General features: G+C 39.4%; 1 protein-coding gene across 10 annotated transcripts in view; it reads right to left on the reverse strand.

The window, feature by feature from the left end:
- The window catches only part of rnf220a (ring finger protein 220a), a 207,560-nt gene that overhangs the window by 181,523 nt on the left and 2,687 nt on the right, over positions 1–23,350 (reverse strand). For 9 of the 10 annotated variants that reach the window (XR_007038727.1, XM_047368823.1, XM_047368820.1 and 6 more), the window contains exons 2-3: positions 12,296–12,378; positions 8,246–9,338 (exon numbers count right to left, since the gene is read on the reverse strand). Coding sequence is in view for 9 of the 10 variants with exons in the window: in XM_047368823.1 (XP_047224779.1) it covers positions 8,246–8,900 (655 nt within the window). In the remaining variant the exon portion in view is untranslated. The remainder of the gene's footprint in view (positions 1–8,245; positions 9,339–12,295; positions 12,379–23,350) is intronic. The other variant, XM_047368821.1, reaches the window with a different exon arrangement.

Below are 23,350 nucleotides of genomic sequence, written 5' to 3' on the forward strand. Positions count from 1 at the left end.
GTCACATTTCAACCACAAACCTAGCAAGACATGGCCATCCAACTAAACTGACAGACAGGCAAGGGGAGCATTAATCAGAAAACAAAGCCAAGGGGCCTTAACTTTAGAGGAGCTGTGTAGATCCACAGCTCAGGAGGATGAATTAGTTGAAAGGACAAATCCTAATGGGACACTCCACAAATGTGGCTTTGCTGAAATGTTTGCAAGAAAAAAGAAAAACAAGCTCCCGACACAGCAGACAACACTGCACTATTCCCTAAAACAACATCCCCACAGTGAAACCACATTGTATTGTTCCAATGGGTATGAAGTTTTAAATTAATTAGCATCTTTATCTAAAATCTAAGCCAGAAATTACTGCAGTGTTTCTGACTTTCCAAAGCAGAGCACAGTTGTTTCAGCTGTAAATTTTCAAAGCTCATCAGATGCACTGAATGCATGTTTGTATTTCTACCCAAATGTTCAGAAAGTTTATTAAACCACCTTTTAATAGTGCAATATTATTTTGGAACCTGTAAGCTAAGAGATCACGCAGTGAAAGACAGCATACCTTCAACGTAAGTTCAGGGTTCAGTCATCAAACATTGTGTATTTCTCTTTGTGTGTGTGTGTGTGTGTGTGTGTGTGTGTGTGTGTGTGTGGGTGGGTGGGTTGGTGGTTGGGTCTATGTATGCATACACATATTAAAAGTTAAATGTGTGTTGTGTTGCCAGGTGTGCTGGAGTTGTATGAGACTCAGTGGAGTTTTTACGTGGGGCCTCTTTATTGGCCGAAGCTGACATCACCATGGGGAACAAAGTGGAATCCTGGAACCTGGGATGCTATGCATTTCTGTCTGGTTGTGTGTGTGTGTTTGTGTTCATGTCTGTGTGCTTGCGTGCGTGTGTGCATGAAACAGGAAGAGCAAAATTTACATCCTGTCCTTTGTGTGCTCTGCCTGATTTTTATATGTTTCGTAAAAATTCCTCAAACGACTAAAACAGCAGCGGAAACAAGTGGATATTATGTTACAGGGTCAGCAAGTGAGTTGGCAAATTAAAATCTAATGATACAAAGAGGAACTTTTGTACATTTTATGATGATACATTTGTTTTTCTGATCGACCAATACAAAGTAGACCACAATTTTGGAGTGGAAGGACAACAATAGTGTTGAACATTTTTACAAATAAGGAAAAATACCAGCATCTGTGTAAACCAATTTTCAAGTTTTCAGCAATTTTCAATTGGATTTGGGTAAAGGGTTTGAGTGGACCTTCCAATCACAGGAATGTGCCTAGATCTAAACTATTCTATTAAAGCTCTGGCTGTATGTTTAGGGCCGTTGAACTTCTACCCCAGTCTCAACTCTTTTGCAGTCTCTAACTGGTTTTCTTTCACCATTGCCCTGTATTTAGCTTCATCAATTTCCTTATCCACTCCAATCAATTCTCCTTTTCCTGCTGAAGAAACACATCCCAACAGCATGATGCTGCCACGACCATGTTTTGCTCTAGGGATAGATTGTTCTTGCCGGCATTTCAGTTTAGGCTGCCAGTCTTGTCTTTTGAGGTTTACAATTGTGCCATACTCTTACAATTGTTTTAGGATGGATTACAGTGCTCTGTCAGGATCAGATTAAAGGGGGTTAAATACAGGTATACATGCCACTCTTTTTAAAGGTTTATTTGTAAAAAAAAAAAAACTTTGGAAACCATGTATCCAACTCCTTCCACTTCAGAATTTTCACTACTTTGTTTAGGGCTGTCACACAAAATCTCAGTAAGATACACAGATGTGTGTGGTTGTCATTCACCAAAATGTAAGAGGGAAAACAAAAACTATATGAACATTTTTGCAATGAACTGTAGGTGAAATTGAACTGGGGGGGCATTTCATCTAATTTGCTCTCCTACATGTGCCTTTAAATGTCCTGCAAGACATTTGTGTAACCTCCTTCACAAGCATACACACACACACACACACACACACACACACACACAGTTCACAAGTCCAAATGGTGTGGCTCAGCTAACAAAAGGATCAACAGGAAGCAGCTAATCCTTGATCTGGGCGGCGTCGCAAGAATGACCACAAGACTCACACTGAATGACACACCTATATGCAAACATAGAATCCAGAAGATTGCTGCATGCTTCCTACAATACAGAGTGAAATGTTTAAACTCAAACCATTTTTGAAAAAGTTTCAGTGCAGGATGGTAGCAACGCTCACCCTTTGGACTGTATGTGGATTGAGTGCACAGAGACTGGTGCTGACATAAAATCATACAGCAGAGAAGCTGCTAGAGGGGCAGCAGGGCACATGCATGGGTGTAAACAAAGCCACCACGAGTAGGACAGTCTCCAGCATGCATGCCTGTGTGTGTGTATGTGTGTGTGTATGAGTGGGGGGTGTGACTGTGTGTGTGGTACGCCTTGGAGACTGACAGGGAGGCAACATGAGAGGGACAAGCCTTTTAACATCTGGCTAAGCACTGACAGGAAGACACACACACACTGGGGAGCAGGCAGGCAGGTCCCAGTCCTAATTATTAGAACACTCTTACTTAACTTAACCCTGCCACCAGACCGTGACAGGCAGAGAGATGGAGGGGGAAGAGAGAAGGGCAGATTTCTGTGAGGACAAGCAGAGGGATGAGTGTTTCTGTCTCCTTGGCTGGTTTTAAACTCAGACAGAAATGGAAATAACTGAAAGGGATATGAAATTGAACCATAAATAAAAGACAGAACTTAATAGAAAAAAAGGCCACCTGCTTAGTCCTAAAACAGAATCTGACTGACAGGTGGGAATGCGGGTGCAGAAATCTCACCACTTAAACTAAAGATGGACAAAGAAAAGGAAAGTCTTTTTTTTTTTCTTCGCTGTGACGTTTTTTAGCAGCGGAATTTGTGCAACTATTCAGGAGGAAACAACATGCCTGACATTTGCTCTGTTTAAGGAACAGAAGAAAAGAGCAGAGGAGGATAAAAAGAAGGCCTCTCGCTGTGTGTTTTAACAGCTGCATGTCTGACGTTCGAACTGTTTTTCTACCATTGGGAATACAAAAATAAAATTTGAAATCTGACTAGATGTAAAATGAAGCTCTGATTTCTTGCCAAGTGATTGAACCCCGATCCTTTTATTTTTAAAAATAAGTGTAAATTTTCTGCTTTCAGTTAAAGCAGGCAGGTGAGATCTGTATTTTCGCTTAGTAACTTTCAATCTTCCCACTATCCGCCCTATCATTCCTTCCAAAACCTTTCATTTTTTTCCTTTTGACTTTAATCTTTTCTTTTAACTCATCCCACCATTCCCTTGCTGATGCAATCCTCCCCTCAATCTGTGCCTCAATAGTTTCTGCTTTCTTTCTTTTCTTGCCAAAATAATTTACTTTCCTTCTCTCATTTCTACAGCCACCGGTAGAGCCTTTTTTGGAGGATTTGTTTCTTATCTCTCTCGCTTCATCTTGATTCTGCTTCTATCAAACGTAAAATGTAAGTTCAAGAAGGACTCTGGGTCACTTCATCACAAATTTAAACCCTCATTTCACACCCACCCATTGCCTTTTTGCCTTTCCCTGCTTATGATTTGTACCTGTAAATAAATCATTATGTACCTATCTACTTAAACCATTGTGAATCAGTTTATTTCTCTCTGTAGTTGGATATTTTCATGAATCATGGTGCTAAATAGGGATAAAATGTTCAAATCTCCAATGTTTTTTAATTTCCTTGTATATAATTTTCTGAACACTTAGAATTACACCCAATTTGCATTTATTGTTGTTGTGATGCCCCTCTTCTACCTATAGAACCTGTTTTGACCCCTGATCAAACCCATAATAAATAAAAGTGACCTTCAGAAAATGTCAAAGCGGTGAAATGACCAACACTTCACATGAAGTTAATGACTTAAAGGAAAGAATGAAAAACAACATTGAGAAAAAAATGAAAATCGACAAGGAAAGGGGAAAAAAGGAAAGTAGACTCAACTTAGCATTTAGGGTCAGGTTCAGCATCCTTCTCAAAGTCTTGTAAATCTGCAGAGCCGAGACAATGTCAACAAATAGACTACAGCTGTTGCACTTGCACTGGGAGGTGCTTGTGCATACGAGAAGAGGTGGATGGTGGAAGTGAGGAAGGAAAGAAGGAGGCATAGAGACAAGAAAGAGGCTGGAGAAAACAAACACGATTTAAAGTGCTGATACCATTGAACACACACACAAAAACGTCCCACTGACACCTCATCCAACACCAGCAAATCCCCTCAACAAACAAACAAGTACACCACAAGGGTGAATTGTTCAATTTGTCAGGATTCCCATTATTTCCTGTCTTATATCCCATAATTCCATTCCTTCTTTTAGTTCCCAGCTTTTGAATTCATTTGTTCTCATGCTAAAACCTAAGCAATCTGTATACAGTAAATGCTAACAGCTTTTACAATAATATGACATGCACAGTCCTCTTAAGGCATGATGGGGCCTTTATGTGCAGGTTTAGCGGCTGACAGGTTAGCGGGTTTAGTTAACAGCCAACGTGCCTGTTGGTGCGGTGGGGGGATTTAGGAGGGCTTAGTATTGAGAAGGCCACTGTTGCCTGGAGTGGCAGCAGACTCAACAGAATTTAACGCAAAGCGGTGAGGATTGCAGGGTTTTTGAGATTTTTAATGCTTTTGTTCTAATGTGAGTAGATAGTCAAGCGCGGATCACATTTACACTTATGGACTTGAATGAGAGATGTGATCAGATTGAAATTGGATGAAAATGATTAAAAGAAGATGCCTTTGACCCTAAATGTGCAATTGAAAACATCAGGGTAAAGATTTGATCTGCAGAGGAACTGTGAAGGCAAATATTTGACACCTGTTTTTTTTTGTTTTTTTTTGTTGGTGCATGAGATATGTGCTTAGAACATACTATATTCGACCAACAGAAGGCGAAATCCCTGGTATCCTGGATTTGACTATTATAATCCAGTTCTAAAATATTGCCATTTACCAAAAATAACCAGACATTTTGACAGCTGAACAGATACTGCAGTCTGTGCCAAAGGGTTCATATGCCTTTGGTCACCTTACAAGCACGAACTGTGATGCATTTTGTTGGGATTTTACCTCAAAGGTGTAACAAATTATGACATGACAAGGAAAGTAATTTTACAAATAAAACTCCAAAAGTGTGGTATGCATTTATAGTCTGCCCACTTTATGCTGATCCCCCTAAATAAAATCCTATTGCCCACCGAAATGACCTCTTTAATAAAAAGAGTCCAATTCTGGGTAATTAAATTTTGATATAAATCCAATTGATCTTTGAAAGCCAGAGGTTTGTTAGGGAACGTTAGTGAACAACTAGGGAACACAGCAGACTGGTCAGGTATACATTTGTAGAGAAGCATTCTTTTATATTTATTTTTTTCTTGTGTCCCATCACAGCATTTCAGCCATTCCATATGAAGAAGCTTTTTGCAAGGGCAGTTTGCTTTACAAAAAGTATATCTGGAGATGGTATCTTAATTCCATGACTGACTTTATTAAATTGGGGTTGCAAATTTACCCCAAGGTGGAACACGGGGATAACAGTATCATTTTTATTCAGCAGGAACTGGGAAGATGGCCACATTCCATAAATAACAGTGCAGTTTTGAAGTTCGATACTGAGTGAAACTGAATGTCAGAAAAATTATGATGCAGTGTAGCTTCAATTGCCCACCTCACCATCTGCCTCGCCAGTTTCCCCTATCTCCAAAACGCGTGTACACTTTACAGAGTTTGCGTAAGGGAACGCACAGTTTCCCGTCAAGTTTGTTTTTTATAGATCACAACCTTTGCATGGAAAGTGACATACACCAGTTTCAGGCCCTGTTTCATGCATACATCAGGTTTATAAATGAGACCACAGGTGCTCAGATACTCAAATAAAATCTGAGTTCAACAACACCTGGAACACGTTTTGCTTTCTGTTTTTTTTATTACATCTGTAAAGCCACATGTAATTAATATCAGGTGGGCAAGAGTTATCTGCACTTTATTAGCAACTGTAAAGTAAATCCAGTTATATCAGCATAGATAAACTACTCCAAGATACCTCATCAAACTAGGACAATAAGTTCATTGACATCTTCAATGTCTACTACACTATAATGTCTCTGTGAGACATTTTACCAAGTTAAGAACGAATGCTAATAACTCTAAACTAGTGAAATGATACAAATAATGACATGATGTTTAAACTGATTGTGTACCTTCTATATTAAGAACAAGTGACTGCTCTGTGACCACAGTCATGATAATGATACTTTATGATCACAAGCATAATAAAGCTCCTAATTAGTATGGTAGTCCAAAATATGTTACTGTGTGAAGCAGCCCAAGAGCAGCTGGCTGGCTTTTGTATGCATTTCCGTGCGTATGCATGTGTGTGTGTGAATAAAACAGCAAAAGCATTACCCTCATGGGACTGTCCTAGAGAGTTGTTTGTTCGTTACGGCTCCACTGGATAGCCAAGCCCAGTGAAGGAGAACCCATAACTCTATGCTGTAAGCGGCTCCTCGACTCTTCCAATTGTCTTTAAAGCCTACGGCTGAGGTAGAAGCTACTTTTGCTGATAGTCAATGCGGTTAGATACAGATTTGAAAGTACCTAAAGACAACACAAAAGCCATGTACTCACAGTTTTGTTACTCTACCATTTTACTCTATATCATTCTTTTTTTCTTGATTGTCTCTTTAAATCGTGCTCTTATATGCAATCTTTAGTCTCCTTCTCGCTCCTTGTCAACTGCTACACCAACCCTCTATTGCCAGCCAGAGTGTAATTTTCCCAATATCCCCCTCTACTTTCCTTCCTTCATCCTTCTCTTTCTCACCCTCTCCCTCCTGCGGTGGTCTTTTTATCGGATCAGTCTCAGGTCGTCGCCTCTGTCTCTCATCTGTTCTATCAAGGACAAATCACCCACTCACAAATCCAAAGATGTGAGAAGATGAGAACGAGGAAGAGTGATGTACTGATAAGAGAATGGGTGGAAACTCTGTAATAGATTTAAATTTGAAATGCGGAAAAAGACAGAACACCCTAATTAGACGCCATGAGCTTACATCTCTGTCTGCCCATCTCCTAATTTGCCACTGAGATCCGACGCAGCTTGTTGACATGTGTAGGAGATGTCGCTGGTCATGCTAAAAAGCTGTTTGTGTCTCTGCTAGAGTGTTTTTGTGTTTGTGCTTGGAGCTTTTACAACCCCTCGACCACACACTCCCACACACACCCACAAACATGGCCTGCCAAGTGTTGGGGTGTGTGGGTAAATCTTTTGGCAACACGGGTGCCAGAGCAGAGCGATGATGAATTCTGATGGCAAAGAGCACGGCAGGTCTCTGAACCAGTCACACACATTCACTTACTTGTACATACACACACTGAAGCACGCTCACACAATATTTAGATTCCCAGTGCATGAGGCCCAAATGGCATCCTTCCACTGGTACATACTAATGTGACCAGTGAAGCTTGTGGACTTTTGAAAGGATACCAAGAGCCAGAAGAGATGATGACAGCAGAACATAGATGGGATTGTTCATTGGTGTAAAACAGCTCAGTGAGCTCCTTAACAAAATGCAGCAAGTTGTATTTTTGCCATCATTAATTATTATTATTATTATCATTATTATGAAAATGCAATGCAGCAAAGTCCTTCTAAAAATCAAAGTTAATAAATTGTCTTGACCAAGTCTCTGATTAAGGTATATGACTATATAAATTAGATATGCGAAATTCCTTCATTGTGTGGTAGAAAAAACTGTTTTGCACTATTCAATGTACTGCTCAAAATTCCCTTATACTGCAAGTATTTACCCCAATCATAGTTTAAATGAATATTCATACTACTGATGTCTAGTGATCCACTGATGTCTAAACGTAGTTAAAAAGTGGTTGGGTATTGGTCAGATGGGCTAACCAAGATTGGATTTTAGGAACTTTTTAGACATTTGGGCTAAAAAAGCCACATTTTCAGTGTATGTTTTAGGGCTGCAAAAAGACAGCTAATAAAGACCTTAAGGACAGGCCGACCAAAAATGACCATAAAAAAAGTCCATGGATGTCCAGGGTTTGGACAACTGTTTCAGAAGTGGCAGTGGTTGCATATACCAAAGTAGACAACAAATTTGCTCTGTAAGTAATGTAACTATGTTTGAAGTCATAATGTGTGTGTAGTCATACTTCTTACAAAATAGTGTAGTGGAAACATGTAAAGCAGTACTCACAGCGTTCAATGCGGTCTTCTGGGCTGGAGGAAGTCTCTCGGTCTGACAGGAGGCCTGACACAGCGAAGATCTTTTTCCCGCTGTCCTCAACTGCTTTCAAGGCACTGCTGGGTGAGCCTCCAGGAGGGATCTGGGTGCCGCCAAAGTCATACTCTTTACCCTCAGCATCAGAGTACCGCAGGTGGGGTGAAGCCTCAGCATCAAGGCAGCCTTTGAGGCGCTTGGCTGGGGTGAAAGCGGACTGATAACCGCCTGGCGCCCCATCCCGATCTTCCGGAGGTGAGGCAAAAGGTCTGAAGGCGCCCACACCACTGTGGTTCAGCATGCTGATGGGTGAGCAGTCCAGGTTGGGTGGGGCAAACTGATGATGAAGGTGGAGGAGGGATGGAGGAAAGTCCCTGTTGGGAAATCCTGGTGGAACTGCACCTTGGCGATGATACATTGATGCAAAGGTGTACGAGCCATTGTTAAATGGCAAATGAACGTCCTTTTCGACAGAAACAGGGACGCCAAATGGACGAGGCTGTTGGCATGGAATGGAAGCGTCACGAGATGCTTCAGCCGTGGAAGCCAACACCATGAGGGCCGGGGAAGCAAGAGGATTTGGGAGATAGGAGGAGCTCTCCATCTTAAAGGCTGCCCGGTGGAGGTCCATGTCTGGGCGGTTGAAGGACGTTGTAAGGATTTTAGGAGGAGGAGGAAAGGATTCCTCCTCAGGGAAACTAAAGGCAATTCTCAAGGCCCTTGAAACGGGTCTGAGGAGATGCAGGAGTCTCAGATGGTGACTGGAATGATGTTGTCTTTGGGGGAAGGGTCTCAGGAAACTCAAATCATATAATGTGTCAGCAAACAAATTCACTTGGGAATAATTCAGTTCAGATCATTTAGGCAAATGCCACTGAGTATATCTGAACCAGTTTTGTGCTGATGTCAAAGACTAAAAATGGTCAAGATTCAGGTTGTCTTCCAGGGCAGACGCAGGTAAAAGCTTCCCTCGCTTATGGGTGTTGGATGTGATGTTGAAGCCTAATGGTCCAAAAAGGGAGGACATCTGTTGGTCAATGCTGGTTCCTCATCTTCTGGCAGTCACTGTCTGAGAAGGTACAAAGCAAGAGCAATAGGTCAAATTTGAAGGAAATCATTAAGTTTTTGTGTCTTTACTGTTTATCTTTGTTTTTTATACAATTCATCTAGTTTGTGTATTTCATATAATTTTGTTCACAGAAGTACCTAAAATCAACTGATTTGCCTTTTAATATTTAGTGCCAAAATCATCAAACCTTCCACCTTCTTGTCTGAATGCTATATCTGGAAGAGATGTTAAGTGTTTTTAAGCAGAGAGACTGATGTCTGTAAGCAGAATAAATAAAAACACTGCCCTGGAAAAAAGATTTCTCAAGTTAACACTGTTGGTCTGATTCCACAAATCCTAGGAAAAGGCCTAGAACTATTTCAAACCCCTACTTTCACGTCTTCTTTTACAAAAACGTCTCCAACCCCTTCTCACATCCCCTCTTCCATTCTAATGTTTACAGACTTCCACATCTTGTCTCTTTCAAGTTCTTCCAGTTGTCCTCACAACCATCTCAGACCATCTCCTCCTTCTCTTCATTTTTTTTCCATCCTCATCACCTCTTCTCATCTTTCTACCTCTATCTATTCTCTCTCATTCCTCCATGTCAGAGTTTGGGTTTAAGCAGCTTATTCCCACCATCTCCCAGGATATTATTGGACCAGAACCACTTGTCTTAAGATAAGGACACACACACACACACATCTGATAAGAGCCTGTGTGACTCAATGTTCAGCTCAACAGCTGACACACTGGGGTGAACATACCCCCACACTCTTGTGGGCTCTGTCGTCCTATCTCTCTATCTAACCACTTTTAATTCCCAAATTTTTACTATCTGTGCCCCCTTTCTTTTTGCATCTTTCCTGTCAATCTCTTCTCCTCTCATCCCTACATCTGTCCCTGCTGTCTTCACCTCAGCCTCCTCTTTTTCCCCTGGGTGATTCAGATGGGGGATATCATATCAGCCTCTCCATCTGCCATCCACGAGTCAGAGGAAATCTGACTGAGTGAATAAATTAGCCGTACTTGACCTCACGACCCCCCCAGCATCCGAGGCAAGAGACCAGAATTTTCTCTCCCGGGGATTAGATTGTTGGAGGGTATGGTCGGTTGGAGGAACGCAGTGAGGAAGCCGATGAAATGCAAAATAGCATTTCAGAGATTTTTATCCTTATAGAGCGACTTAAAGTCCAATATCTTTAGAGTTGGTAAAGATATCTCTGTCATACATGTGTGAAAGTCAGATTTTGAGGAGATAAAAAAATTATCTCAAATGCAAATAGGTTACCTTGTGCACCTGAAACTGATTTTCTTAAATCTGATAAAATGATGGATCACTTATGTATTTTTATGAACCATGAAAAGGAATATTGTAAGTGGTATCATGGAGGTCAAAAATGTAAAAATGAACTCCAGACTAATTTGACTTTAAAATGTCCATGATGAAGACACGTGTAACAGGGTGCAACAAGATCCCGTGCCACAAAATCTCCCAATATTAAAACACCATGATATTCTTCATCAGATTGAAGTTTGTAACATTAAACACTCCCTTGCTGTCAGCATGTTTATTTTCTCTTAAATCAAGTATGAGCCAATATTATTATGAGCCCTTGACATGCGGGTCAGTTTTTTTAAGTTTGACACGTTGTTGGATCTATGTCTGAGACTCTTTTTTTTTTAAGTGACTTGTATGCTGGTTGATAAATGAAAAAAAATATATATTCCTCCTTCTTGTAAAGTATTTTTTTAGTCCTTGGATGTGAAGTTGGGCGCTTTATACTTGACACCCCATATCTAGATTTGAGACTTTTATTTATTTATTATTATTTGAGTGAGCTAATAAAGACTTCAAGTTGAGTTGGCCAACAACACAGCATTGACAAAGCCTCTATCATTTTTTAAATCATTTGTCTGGCATCATTTTGGATACTCTGTAGAAAAGTAAACAGTGACAGACAAGACACCGTAAGAATATTGTCAGTAGCTGAAAGACTAAAGCTGGCATCAGCTTCATACCTGCCTATCAGCACTAAACTACATTTCCCAGTTTTTATTGAGTCTAGACTGCATTTGATCATTTCTAGTTCACATTCAAAATTACTAAAACTGGTGAAACTTGAACTGGATAAAAATAGACAGAGATTCTTTTAATGCTATTTAATGCTATTTTGGACCACCTAGAATTAGAAAAAATAAATAACATAATATACTGACTAGTCAAATTGGACAAGAGCACCCTGCACTGATTAAATAATCTGTAACACACAGTCTGGGATTTCTGAGGCCTTTGCTTTATTTGTGAAATTGGAGAATCTTAGTTTTCTCCATTTCTGTCATTATTTGTAGATGTTTGGGTTTTGCTTTGGGTTTTGTCTCTCTTATCATTTAAGCTGTCCAGGTGGTGCATCATAGCTCATTCCTTAGATTTTGGTTCTGTTTATGGTGTAAGATTTGTCCTTTTTTATTGAGCTTGGTTTTATTGAGTCTTTGGATCTCTGTTCAGCTAATTCATGTTTATTTGTTTCTATTCTGCCGCAGCCATTTTGTAATCAACTTCATTCAGCCCACCTGCATTATACCTATCAGCCTCCCTGTCCAACCTGTGTGTTGCACTATATTTATCCGTCTGCTCTGTTTGCTCCTCGCTGGGTAATACTGTTTCCCATTCATGTCTAGACTGCTATACTCATACCAAGTTTGTTCGTGTTCTTGTTTGTACCCACTTCTGCAAACTCATGTCAAGTAGTAAGTTTTTGCTCTCCTTCTATAAAAACCTTTCTACACACCGTAATGCTCCTGCCTGCCTGTCAAATTTGGGTCCTCAAGAGCACATTTTTTGACAATAATGCTGGTAAAATTTTATCTCATTGTCACGAACCCAATGAAGTTCATCATCTTGTCTTGTGAGCTAGATGTCCCATCACACCCCCAGCATATATGCATGTCTAAACACACAACAAACTTTACCGTACACAGGATTGAGTAGTGCAGTGTGCCGCTCTAGTTAAGCTTCAAAGCTTTGCCGACTACCTTCCAACATCAAAGGAGAAACTCCCTGGGAAATGGAAAAAGAAAAAAAAAAACATTTTTATAGCTATCAGCTGTCCACAACAGTCTTTCAAATAAATTTTCAAACCTGATCTGGGATTTGGCATGCTCCTGTACCTCCCACGCAAAGACACACATCCTCACACAAGAAAACAATGTTGCAGAGAGGGAAAAAAGTGCTTAGGGGGAGATGGTGAGATGTTTTACATTACCACAAGTGTACAGTGGACACGAGTGGAGTGAGAACAGCTTACAATCACACACCTCTGGTCTGGAACAATGCCACAGAGTCACATTACACATCTCTCATCCTAATTCACCCGCAGCATCATTGCACTTTCTTTTTCCTCTCTATTGTTGGCCACCCTGGAAGCAGCACCTTATAACTTTCATCCTAATACAATTTCTTTATTTTAACCATTCTTGTGTTACTTTCCCAACCAGTTTACTTGCTCTCTTTTACTCTCTCATGTGGCTCTCACTCTGTTCCGTCTGTATATCAGTTAATTTGTTCCCTTGTACAACCTTTAAAAAGGAGGGCAACTGAGGTGTTGATATACACAAGGTAATACTCTGGTAAGTACTGGGACATTCCAATTTTATTATCATTACCCCAACAAGCCAAAGGGGTGGCGAGTAAAGGGCTGCCAGCATGAAGCAGCCAATCCAATAAGAGTGCAGCGGATATTTCCTCACAGGTTGCAACATACGGGGAGAGAGAAGAGGTGAAAATTAACTAAGGGACGGGAGAGGAGAGAAGATGGAGATGAGGAATAAAAGACAGAGTTGAAGATAGTGTCCTGTGGTGTATTCTTTTTCATTAACACTTATACACAGCTAGGTGAAGCATGGATTTCTTCTACAGAATTTCATGAAATCCAAAGTTTTTTCAGAAAGCGCAAATGAAGAAATAAATACAAATTTTGAGTTTTGTATATTGGCCGATGACATCACAGGAGGAACAAGAATTATGAGGACTAACATTTGTAAACTTATTCGGTTAGCTTTCAACAAATTTCATAATGGATTCATAAACATTTTAGTTGCATTTGGGAAGCAAAGGGTTCAACCTTTCTAGTTTTAGATAGCTAGCCTGTGCATCAAGTTTTCCTGAAATCCATGCAGTCTTCTCACATGCAGCTAAAACATCTTGCTACAGCCACATAAAACACAAAGAGGGATTTGATTAACATCCTGCAAATAAAAACAAAGCAAATTGAATTATGCAAAAGAACCCTCATCAGTTGCCTTATGCCTTATGTGATGTCACCAAAGTCATGGATTTTAGATTTTTTGTAACAAAAAATAGCAAAACAAATAGAAAAGCGGAACATGACGTGTTGCTCTACAACAGAATGTTAGCTTAACAGATTTTACAGAAAAGTCCAACTGGTAACTTTAAGGAAATAAAGAGAAGGGAATAATGATAAGTCATGAGTGCATAACAACAAATGGAAACTTGAGGAAACAAGAAGGGAAATATCATGACGTGTAAGAAGAGCAAAAGGCTACAACGCTTGTCTCTATGACAGAAGCTGGCTGCATTGTGTCTTGGTGGTCTACATTCACACACACACATTTGCCATGCATGTTTGTTATAGTGGCCTAAACTTTTGAAACCAGAAGACCATTGATCTCTCTGTTTCTTTTTTTTTCTATCACCAGTTAACGTGCCAAACAAACCCTTATATGTAATTTAAAGTGCAATCAGCCACACATGTAATACCCCCCTAATAGAAGTGTCAAACAGATGTTAATGGAGAGTGATGTGGGTTTTTTTTCACCATATTTCCAGAACAACAATCATAATTCCAGACGACAAACACCTATGCATATCATCAATATACGAGTGCAATTACTTTCTATGCAAACACGCTGAATGTCAGCCAGATGCCACTTACAATCCCATTTACCACTGAGTGATACCTCCCACGCATTGTCTGACACCAGGCTGTGTGTATTTTATAATAGGAAATGTCACGGGGGAACATTTACTATGGTGTCATTATTTGATTACAGTGTGCAGGAATGATACAGTTGTCAGCGTGATATTAAACAGAGAAAAGCAAGAGAGGGGCTTTTCATGTCAAATTTGCACTTTAAGTGACAATGTTGTGCAAGTTGGCGAAATTGCAGTGTCAACAATAATGTGCTTTAGCATCGTTTCGAGGGAGAGTTTCACTCCTAAAATATGAGCTACCAAATGGACGAGTTTTCCATTATAAAATAATTGACATCCTGGTCGTGAACATTATTGTTTTTTATAGAATTATCATGGAATGTTATTTGACAGTTAAACAAATCAGAAGTAAAATTAAGGGGGCATTATGGATTCAAAAAATTCAAGAACAGGACTTTTTCCACAGAATAAAATGTACTTTCATTCATCTCCCAGATAATGCAACACTTTTCTTCTTTATCAAGCATTTCTGGATGTCACACATAAAAATGTGGGAAGGAAAATTGGATCCAAAAAGCTACACCGGTGTAGGCATATCTCTTCTTCTTAAAGACATTATTTTTGTTGACTGTTGTTGGAATAGCTATTTTCTTAGCATGGCTGCTTTGAGTGTGTAACTGACGCATCTTGCTGCAACACAAAGCCAAAACATGTCACGTTGAGATTTCCAGTGTCTGCTGAGTTTTGGAGAGAAATGAGAAAGGAGCATCAAATTTTTGCCACGAAAACGTCATGTCATCTATGACCGCTGTATGTGTGCGTGAGTGCCGAGGCTGTCAGAAAGCAAAGCAGCCGAAGAGCTGAGGGTTTTCCTTTTCCTTTAATGGAGACGGAGAGAAAAGCAGTCAAAAACTAAATTGCAGGCCAACCTAAATGCGTGAGGGTGAGTTAGAATGTTCACAATTCCAGCTCCCTGGGTATATTTAGAAGCGTGAAAGTGCCACTCTTACATTTTATTACAAGGCAGGCAGAGTCCTCTTAACTGCCTGGTGAAGACACAGACATCCACAAATAGAAAATATGAGTGTATGGAAGATTTGTTATTACAAACATTGTCACAGAGCTCAAAATTAATAAAAACAGGATCAACCAAATAAATACATACTTTCAAATATAATTAGGTTTAATTAGCTAGCAAGAAATAGTACACACCACATTACTTTCTCTTCAAGTTTCATGGTAACCTTTGTGTTATTATTATTAAAATAATTTTGTGTCTATAGCAGTCAATTTTTTAACATTTGAAAACAATGTTATTCTGCCAAATTATCTAACACTGGTTTCTGAACTTTGCCACCAATTATTATTAGAAAAAAGTGACGGCAAAAAGAAAGTACACTCTTTGAACCTCAGCAATAATTTGAGTGGCGCAATTGTTCCCACCCATCAATACAGAAAGGGTTATGAGGCGATTTATAAACAAGCTGAAGTCTATCATGCTATAGTGAGACCGATTACTCACAAGTGGAAAGCTTTTAAGATAGCCAAAGGACTGGAAGTCTCAGCAAATTCACTTCAACATCAGACCCCAGAACACTCAGAGAAATTGCAAAGAAACCAAGCTCAATCTAGACTCTACAGACCTCAGTTTGCCTGTTGAAAGTTAACGTTCGAGTATGGTTGGTTGGAAAAGACACCTAGAGAATACATATTCTGTCAACGAAGAATTTAGCAGTGCAACGTGGGTTTGCAAAGTTAGACCTCTGAAACAATGTCCTTTGGACAGATGAGACCAAAGTAGAGGTGTTTGACCATTAAGCACAGCACCAGGTTTGGTAAAAACCAAACACCACCTACAAACTCTCAAGTACGGTAGCGGGTCGGTGAGGATTTGGGCTTGTTTTAAAGGCATACCTACCATCTGGGCACCTTGCAGTTATTAAGAATCAAATGTACAGCCATCTCTCTAACAATTCAAGCTAAATCTAAGTATGCACATGTAGAAAAGAACCAAAGTGTTGCAATGGCCCACAAAAAGTCCAAACCTCAACCTAAGTGAACTGCTGTCTAGGGACAATAGGAGAGCTGTGCAAGACAAATGTCAGCAAACCTCAGTGAAGTAAAGCAACCTAAGAAAGATGAGTAGGTGAAAATTTATGCACAAAGATGAAAAAAGCCGATAGTCATAAAGAAACCTACAGCTCCATGTTGCTAAAGTTGGGTCTACAAGAGTTGAATCGTGGGGTGTACTTAATTTTTCATGCACCGTGATTCAATTTTGGCTAGACTTTTGCTGGATAAATGATAACAGCTTGCAATCTGTTGACCTGACTGAAGACACATTTTTATACCAAAGAGACATGGAGGCCACACCTATTAAAACCCTGCAGTCAGATTCAAAATAATTGCCATCATGATGCAAGCACAGGGGGAAAGTCAAAGTAAATTACGTGCAAGCACATTGTGTTTGTGTGTGGGCTTTTTAGCAAAAAATCCTGACCTGCAGACAAGTCCACTCTGTATTCCAGACGGTCTGCAGTGTTTGTCCCTGTGTAAGAGTATGTGTGTTTGCTGATGTCCAAAGCAACAGTCGATACTATTGAAATCTACTCATTCATGTCTGGCCATGAGGCGAAGCTCAAATGTTCTTGTGAATAAGAATCACAGCCATTTATCTCTCAGATCTCTTCCTCCTCTCACATATTATTTGTCCTTGTCTTAACTTTCAGCTGTTAAAAATCTAATATTGTTTCCAAATGCCTTTCAAATATCTAATCTCATGTCTCCTTCCTCTGTTTTTTTTTTCTTCGCTCTTGTTCTCTCATCGTCTCTGATATGAAATCTGTAACCCTGTTATTATCTGCAGTCAACAGCTGCTGCGCTACCTCAAGAGATATGCAACAACAGAGAGAAATATTACTGTAAAATTTAATAGGGGCAAACATTCACATCACTGTAAGGTGGATAATGAGGCTCAGGCAATCATCTGCACCAAAATCAATAATGATTGGATAAGCTTGAATTCAGTTAACTGAAAACAAATATATTTTGTGGAATGCTTTATTTAAGCAGCCCGTGTGTTTTTATTGCCTTATTTCATTGAACATTCCAAAGAATGAAAGGATTTACTGCTTAAATCTTACTTTAAATTCAGACACAAAGTCATGGCCAGCACAGAAAAAAATCTCTTTGGAAGACGGGCCCAACCTGTGGTGGGTTATTTTTTTATTTATTTCGTTTTTACATTGCGTTCACTGTGAAGGCCCAGTTCAGCAGGGCCAGCTAATTCTTGGTTCCAGACAGGGGCAAACTGTTGCATTGCTCATAAATGACTACCTTCAAAGTGTTTTACTGGCCCACTGGTAAACCAGATATATTCCTTTTGTTATACTTTCATTTAGGTCCCACTCAATATTAAAGTAGCGTTCTTTTTTATTTGTCTCCTGTGAGGTGCAACATCAGAGCTGGTCCAAAGTTAAAAAGGGCCCTAGGCAGATTAGGATTTGGAGACTCTGTCCAGCCTTTACAAGTAAATTATTATTGTTTAATTCTGAGGTGTGCCTGTTACAAAAAAATCCCACCAAAATGATTTCACAATTTTACATTAAATAATTTATGTTCTGGTCACATCAGTACTTGAAACAGACACAATCAAATAAAGTTACAAATGAAAAAACCTGTGAAGGAGCCCTTTAGTATAGCACCTACTAAGCTCTGATGTGGATGCCAACTTTAGTCTCGTTAGCAGCTAACTGTTAGCAGCTACCTGTTAGCTAGTCACAGTATTCCCACAGTGCCCATCAGTTGTATTCTGTCATGTTTTCATTTTTTCTTCCGGACTGGTCTACACAGAGCAAATTCCTTAAAGGAGTAGTTCAAATTGTTTAAAATGGAACCTGACATAGAAAAATCTTAACCATGAATTTTCAAAGGTTAAGATCAGTCAATATCCTTCCTGCTTTAGATAAGTCTCTTATCATTTTCATCTAATATGAACAGAATAGATTTTTTTAAAGCCTAAAGCTAAAGCAAGCAATCAAACAGAACTGGATGGAGGGCAAAGCAACTTAATATTGTCTTAACACTGCAATTTCAAAATAATCAGTTGCATTGGATAAGAAAGCTATGTTATGAAACATTAAGCTGCTTTCATTTTCACATTTTCTGTTTACGATACACATATTTTTCATTCTGTCCTGTGCTTTCGAGGGCTTCCCCATCCTCTCCCCAGACCTTCATGGGGACCTAAGCAACCACAGGTAATTCTTGTGCTTTGGGCTAGCTCTGTGCAGCATGTCTCAGCTTATATAATTAGCATGCAATGCAGAGAATTGCAGAATTTCCCCATCTTCGAGGAATTGAGGTGAGTTTCTATCATTCTATATCCATCTAAATTGTATTTTAAATTGATTAAGATTGCTTAATACGTACCAACAGTTAAAGCTGTGTCCGACTTTCGATCTTTCCTGTCAGAGTGTTACTGAGTGGGTGTGTGTGTGGGTGGCACCAGCTGCCCTCCTATGAGTCTTTATTACTGTACTAGGTTGTACAACAGCAGCCTCTAATCTAGCTGGCTGACACACAGACTGGCAGCAAGCCGGCCAGTCATTGCCGTAGGCTGCATGCAAGTCAATTAATTGCAGTTTAATGAGGAAAAACTGTTGCCAGGTAAAAACTGTTTTTACTCACAGATTTCTGCTGTAGTATCCTCTTTTGTAAAGTTTATGATGATGATTTAAAGTTATTTTTGTTATGTATGTGTGTCCTGTCCTGGCAGGTTGGGCAACAGTGGGTCTGGCTGCTATACAGTGTTGGTGGTCTTTATAGATGGTCCAACAGGCTATATCTGTGTATTCTATATTGAAACGTATAAAGAGATAGAGATTATCAAAATCAGGTGGGAATAAAGGGATGTAAGGGGAAAGTTATTTAAAGTCAAAGCACTGATAACCTGGCTGGGATTTTGGGATGATTTTGCAACATTTAATGTGAGCATTACCCAGCTTGTGTGCAGACAGGCAGACATATAAGGTGATGGGATGCATCCCTTCAGGTACCTGTGTCCATTTACATGCTGATCAGCCTGCCTTACCACTTCCATATCAGCCTTGCTTCCTGTCCGCACAAGTTAAAAAAAAAAAAAAAAGAAATTATTATAACCAGGCTACACAGATAGCGCCTGTGTGCAATCGATGAGACCAAATGCACCAGCAGTGTCTTCTGGGGAGGTGCATAGAAGGGTGTGTGTGGTCTGTGTGTAGATGGGGAGCTATATTAGCTTATTTTCCAAGCAGGGAGCTTGTGATCCGGCTAGCAACGCAACTGACAAATGGGGGAGAAACCTGAGAGAGATGCGATGTGAGGAAGGAGGGGTCAGTTTGGCCGCTCGAATGTTGGTTAGACACACAGAGACAGGGAGCAATATGGAGAATAGAAAGTATCTGACATCCGACACAACTCTCCCCATTAGGCTAATTCTTTGACTTTCTCTGGTTGCCAATAGTGTCTCCAAGTGATATTTTCCTCTGTACCGGCATTACGAGAGGCTGCCTTCTCCAATGCAATCAAACCATTAAGCACAGCCCAGCATCCTCCTCTATGGGGTGATTTCCTTCCAATAGAAAATGACTGAATGAGAGCTACTCCACTTTCCTGTCATCAATAACAGAAATAATTGTGTCTGTATGCATATTTGCAGGGAAGAGCGATACAAATCTACAGAGAGAATTATGTCAAAGTAATCCTATTAAAAATAGAAACAGAAGTATCTTCTGAGATAGGGCAAGAAAATTAGGTTAAAACTGATTTATAAATGTTCCAGAGGGTCGAGGGTTTGTTGAAGGAATCATACATACAGGGTGGTGATGGGACAAGGTAATGAATAAGTGATATATATTAAATATGTTATTCAGGAAGACAAATAATCACAAAAAACAATACATAAATGCTGCAGCTTCTTGAACATGTAATCAGAAGATGAAGGTCACTTTTAATTGTAGGACACCATGGCCAGATCTTAGCAGGGGCTTAATGGGGCAATAGCCTGGGGTCCTAAAGATTTATGATTGGATGTTTTGCAAACATAATCTCTGTGGGGTTTTACTTTGTTGGATTGTTATGGACATAACCAAAATAAAACTATATGATGATGATGATGTCAATGATGCCAGATGTAACAACAGCAAGCTTTAAGAGAATGCTTCATTAGTTCTTTTTTGTTTGTGGTGTATTGTAATTTCTGTGTTATAGGCATGGCAAATTCTTTGTGAAGTTTTGGGTATTTGTTTTGTGTTTAAATGTGACAATATTTCTGGGAAGGATGTGTTCAAGAAACTTTAAAAAAAGGCAAATAGAATGATTCCTTTAGAGAAATTCTACTTTCATATTGGTAAGCCATACAAATACTTGAAGTTGATTTGTGTCAAATTATGAATGTTTTGTAATTTGCATGAGTGAAAGAAACTTATACTGATGAGACACCAAAACTGGCTCTAAAACCCTGGGGTCTGCATCCTCCTAAATCTGGCCCTATAGCACACCAAAACCAAAAGTGGTATCAAAACTTTGTGAATTTCATTCACATATGGATACATTCTGCTGGGTTTCCTTAGATAGAAAAACTTTTTATCCAATTTGAATAAAAAGCTAACTCCGACTGCACTGTTCAATTGTTAGGATTAATTGGAATGTATGTACCTGACTGTTGTGAAGTGCCTTGAGACAACATGTGTTGTGAATTGGCGCTATATAAATAAACTGAATTGAATTGAATTGAATATGTTGCTCAGGGAGAACTTGAAATCCTGGTCCAGTTCTCCTTCAGAGTTTTCTAAACCACCTAACAGCCGTTAATTTCCTGATTTTGCGATGCTAGGACAGTTTTTGTTTTTAGCAAGCTCGAAACATATTGTCTATAATTTATTATCCTGGAATAATTTTAAAGGTGGGACCAGAAAATAATGACTGATATTCAAAAAAGACGATTAAAGGTCAAAAAAGTAAAATATACTATATAATAAAAAAATATATATAATTATATGGATAAATAATATCCATATTACCAACCCAGTGGTTGCATCATTAATAAAAGCTAAACTCATTTTAATAAACACTACAATCCAGATATCTGCTGATGGAGGCCATAGGTCGGCCAGCAAATTAAAGGGATTGAGATACCCAGCCTCCGTCAGAGGCACCACTGTCTAGAGCAACAGAAATATGAACCTCACTTAGTCATACTGAAACACAACTGTATCCAGAAAACAGAACTGGAGCACATATTAGCCAAGGACGCAAATGAAAAATGTCAAAAACAAACTTTCCAAACCGAGTTCAAACACAGAACATCAAGCAAATTAATCAAAATGATCAAATCATGCCCAAAACACAATCTGTGCAGCGGACAGGCTGCAATTTTCAATGCCTCAATAAACTCCCCCACCCTCTCCCCGAAAAATAAAACAAAGAAAAACAAAAAGAAACGCGTTTATTTTATTGATAAGACATGCAGCACTAGAATGATTGCATCCGGCCACGCACTTAATCATAATGATTATCCCTGCGCTAACAAGTTAACAATAAGGCAAAGTTTCGAGATGCAGAGCGCGTCCGGCGCACTTTTTCCCCTCCTCTCTGCTGGTGTCAAACACTTGTTATTTACCGGCGACGCGTTGATTTCAATTACCTCTCTGCATGCCAAATAAGGTGTCTTATTAGCACAACAAAATAATGCATAAGGCAGGAGTGGGGGTTTGGGTCTCAAGAAGCAGAGAAGGTGTTGGTTGTGCTTTTAATGAAGAATTAGGATTTAGTACATATTGATAGGACTTAATAGACTGAAGGGGGTCATCAAAGCAGTCGCGACTGAGCGGCTCGTGGGTAATTTACTATCAGTGTCATCTTATGGGACAGAGAAGAGGGGGGTTGGTGTTAATCCGTGCGTCATGACGCATTAATATTTCCATATGAGGGGGCAAAAACACACACTTTCCATGCATTTATAAAGGCCCTCATTATGATTTTTTTATTTCTAGGAGGTTTGCGGCTTTTAACTACGCAGTTTGTAAGATGCGAACAGGAGAGATCAGGTTAGACATATCATATGCAAAAAAAACTTACAAAAAATGATTGTTAATAATAAACTAGAATAAACAAAAGAGACAATTTTGCTGCTGTTATTTACTTTGCACAAAAACAATTAAAGAAATAAAGAAAAAATCATGTGCCCTGGTTTGCCTCATGGACTCAATCATCCCCGTCGCCGTGAAAAGAAAAGAAAATTCTCCACCTGACAATTAAACACGCAGAGGGATTTCTTTTTTCTTGGCATCCAAATTCAAATAAACTTCTCCCCTTGCTCACATCGATCCTGCAGCAGAAGGGTGTGAAATAGACATTAATTTTAGTTCACTTGTCGCTGCGCAAGGAGGAGAGCGGGCAGAGGGGAGATCAATGGCGAGCAATAACAGCTGACTGCGGGGAGAGAGGGTGGGAGAAAACCGGGTGCTGCTGGAGGAGAAAACGCTGACAGATAAATCATCTTCTGCTACTTTTCCCCGAACATCGACACTTTCGTTACTCTCCTTTTCACGCTTATATATTATACCTTTGGGACGAGAGAGGTAAAGTAAAAAAAGAAAAAAATAATAAGTTTATGCTTAGAGAAAAGCGGAAACTTTAAATAAAAAACGACGCATGAGCACCTCAATTTAAATTCCCACGTTAAGCTCTTTCACAAAAAAAGTTGCAAAACACCATTAGATTTACTGATTTTATTAGAAACAAGGTATAAAAATTGCGCACTTAAACAGTTCGACGCATGCAATAAATAAGCGAGCAGTTATAAATTACTCAGGTGAATAATAATAATAATAATAACTATTATTGTCAAATTATAATTTTTAAAAGTCACAAGGGAAACTGAATTTAAGTGAGCAATTATTTATTCATTGATTTATTAAGTGCCTTTTTATCGATTCATTTAGGCCTAATTCAAAATGTCATTTGATTTACAATAGTAAGCAAAAGGGCGTGTCTTCAAATCACCTTGAAAATATTATTAATAAATATTAAGACCGTT

This window comes from Girardinichthys multiradiatus, chromosome 6 (genome assembly GCF_021462225.1).
Source record: "Girardinichthys multiradiatus isolate DD_20200921_A chromosome 6, DD_fGirMul_XY1, whole genome shotgun sequence".
Lineage (NCBI taxonomy): Eukaryota > Metazoa > Chordata > Actinopteri > Cyprinodontiformes > Goodeidae > Girardinichthys > Girardinichthys multiradiatus.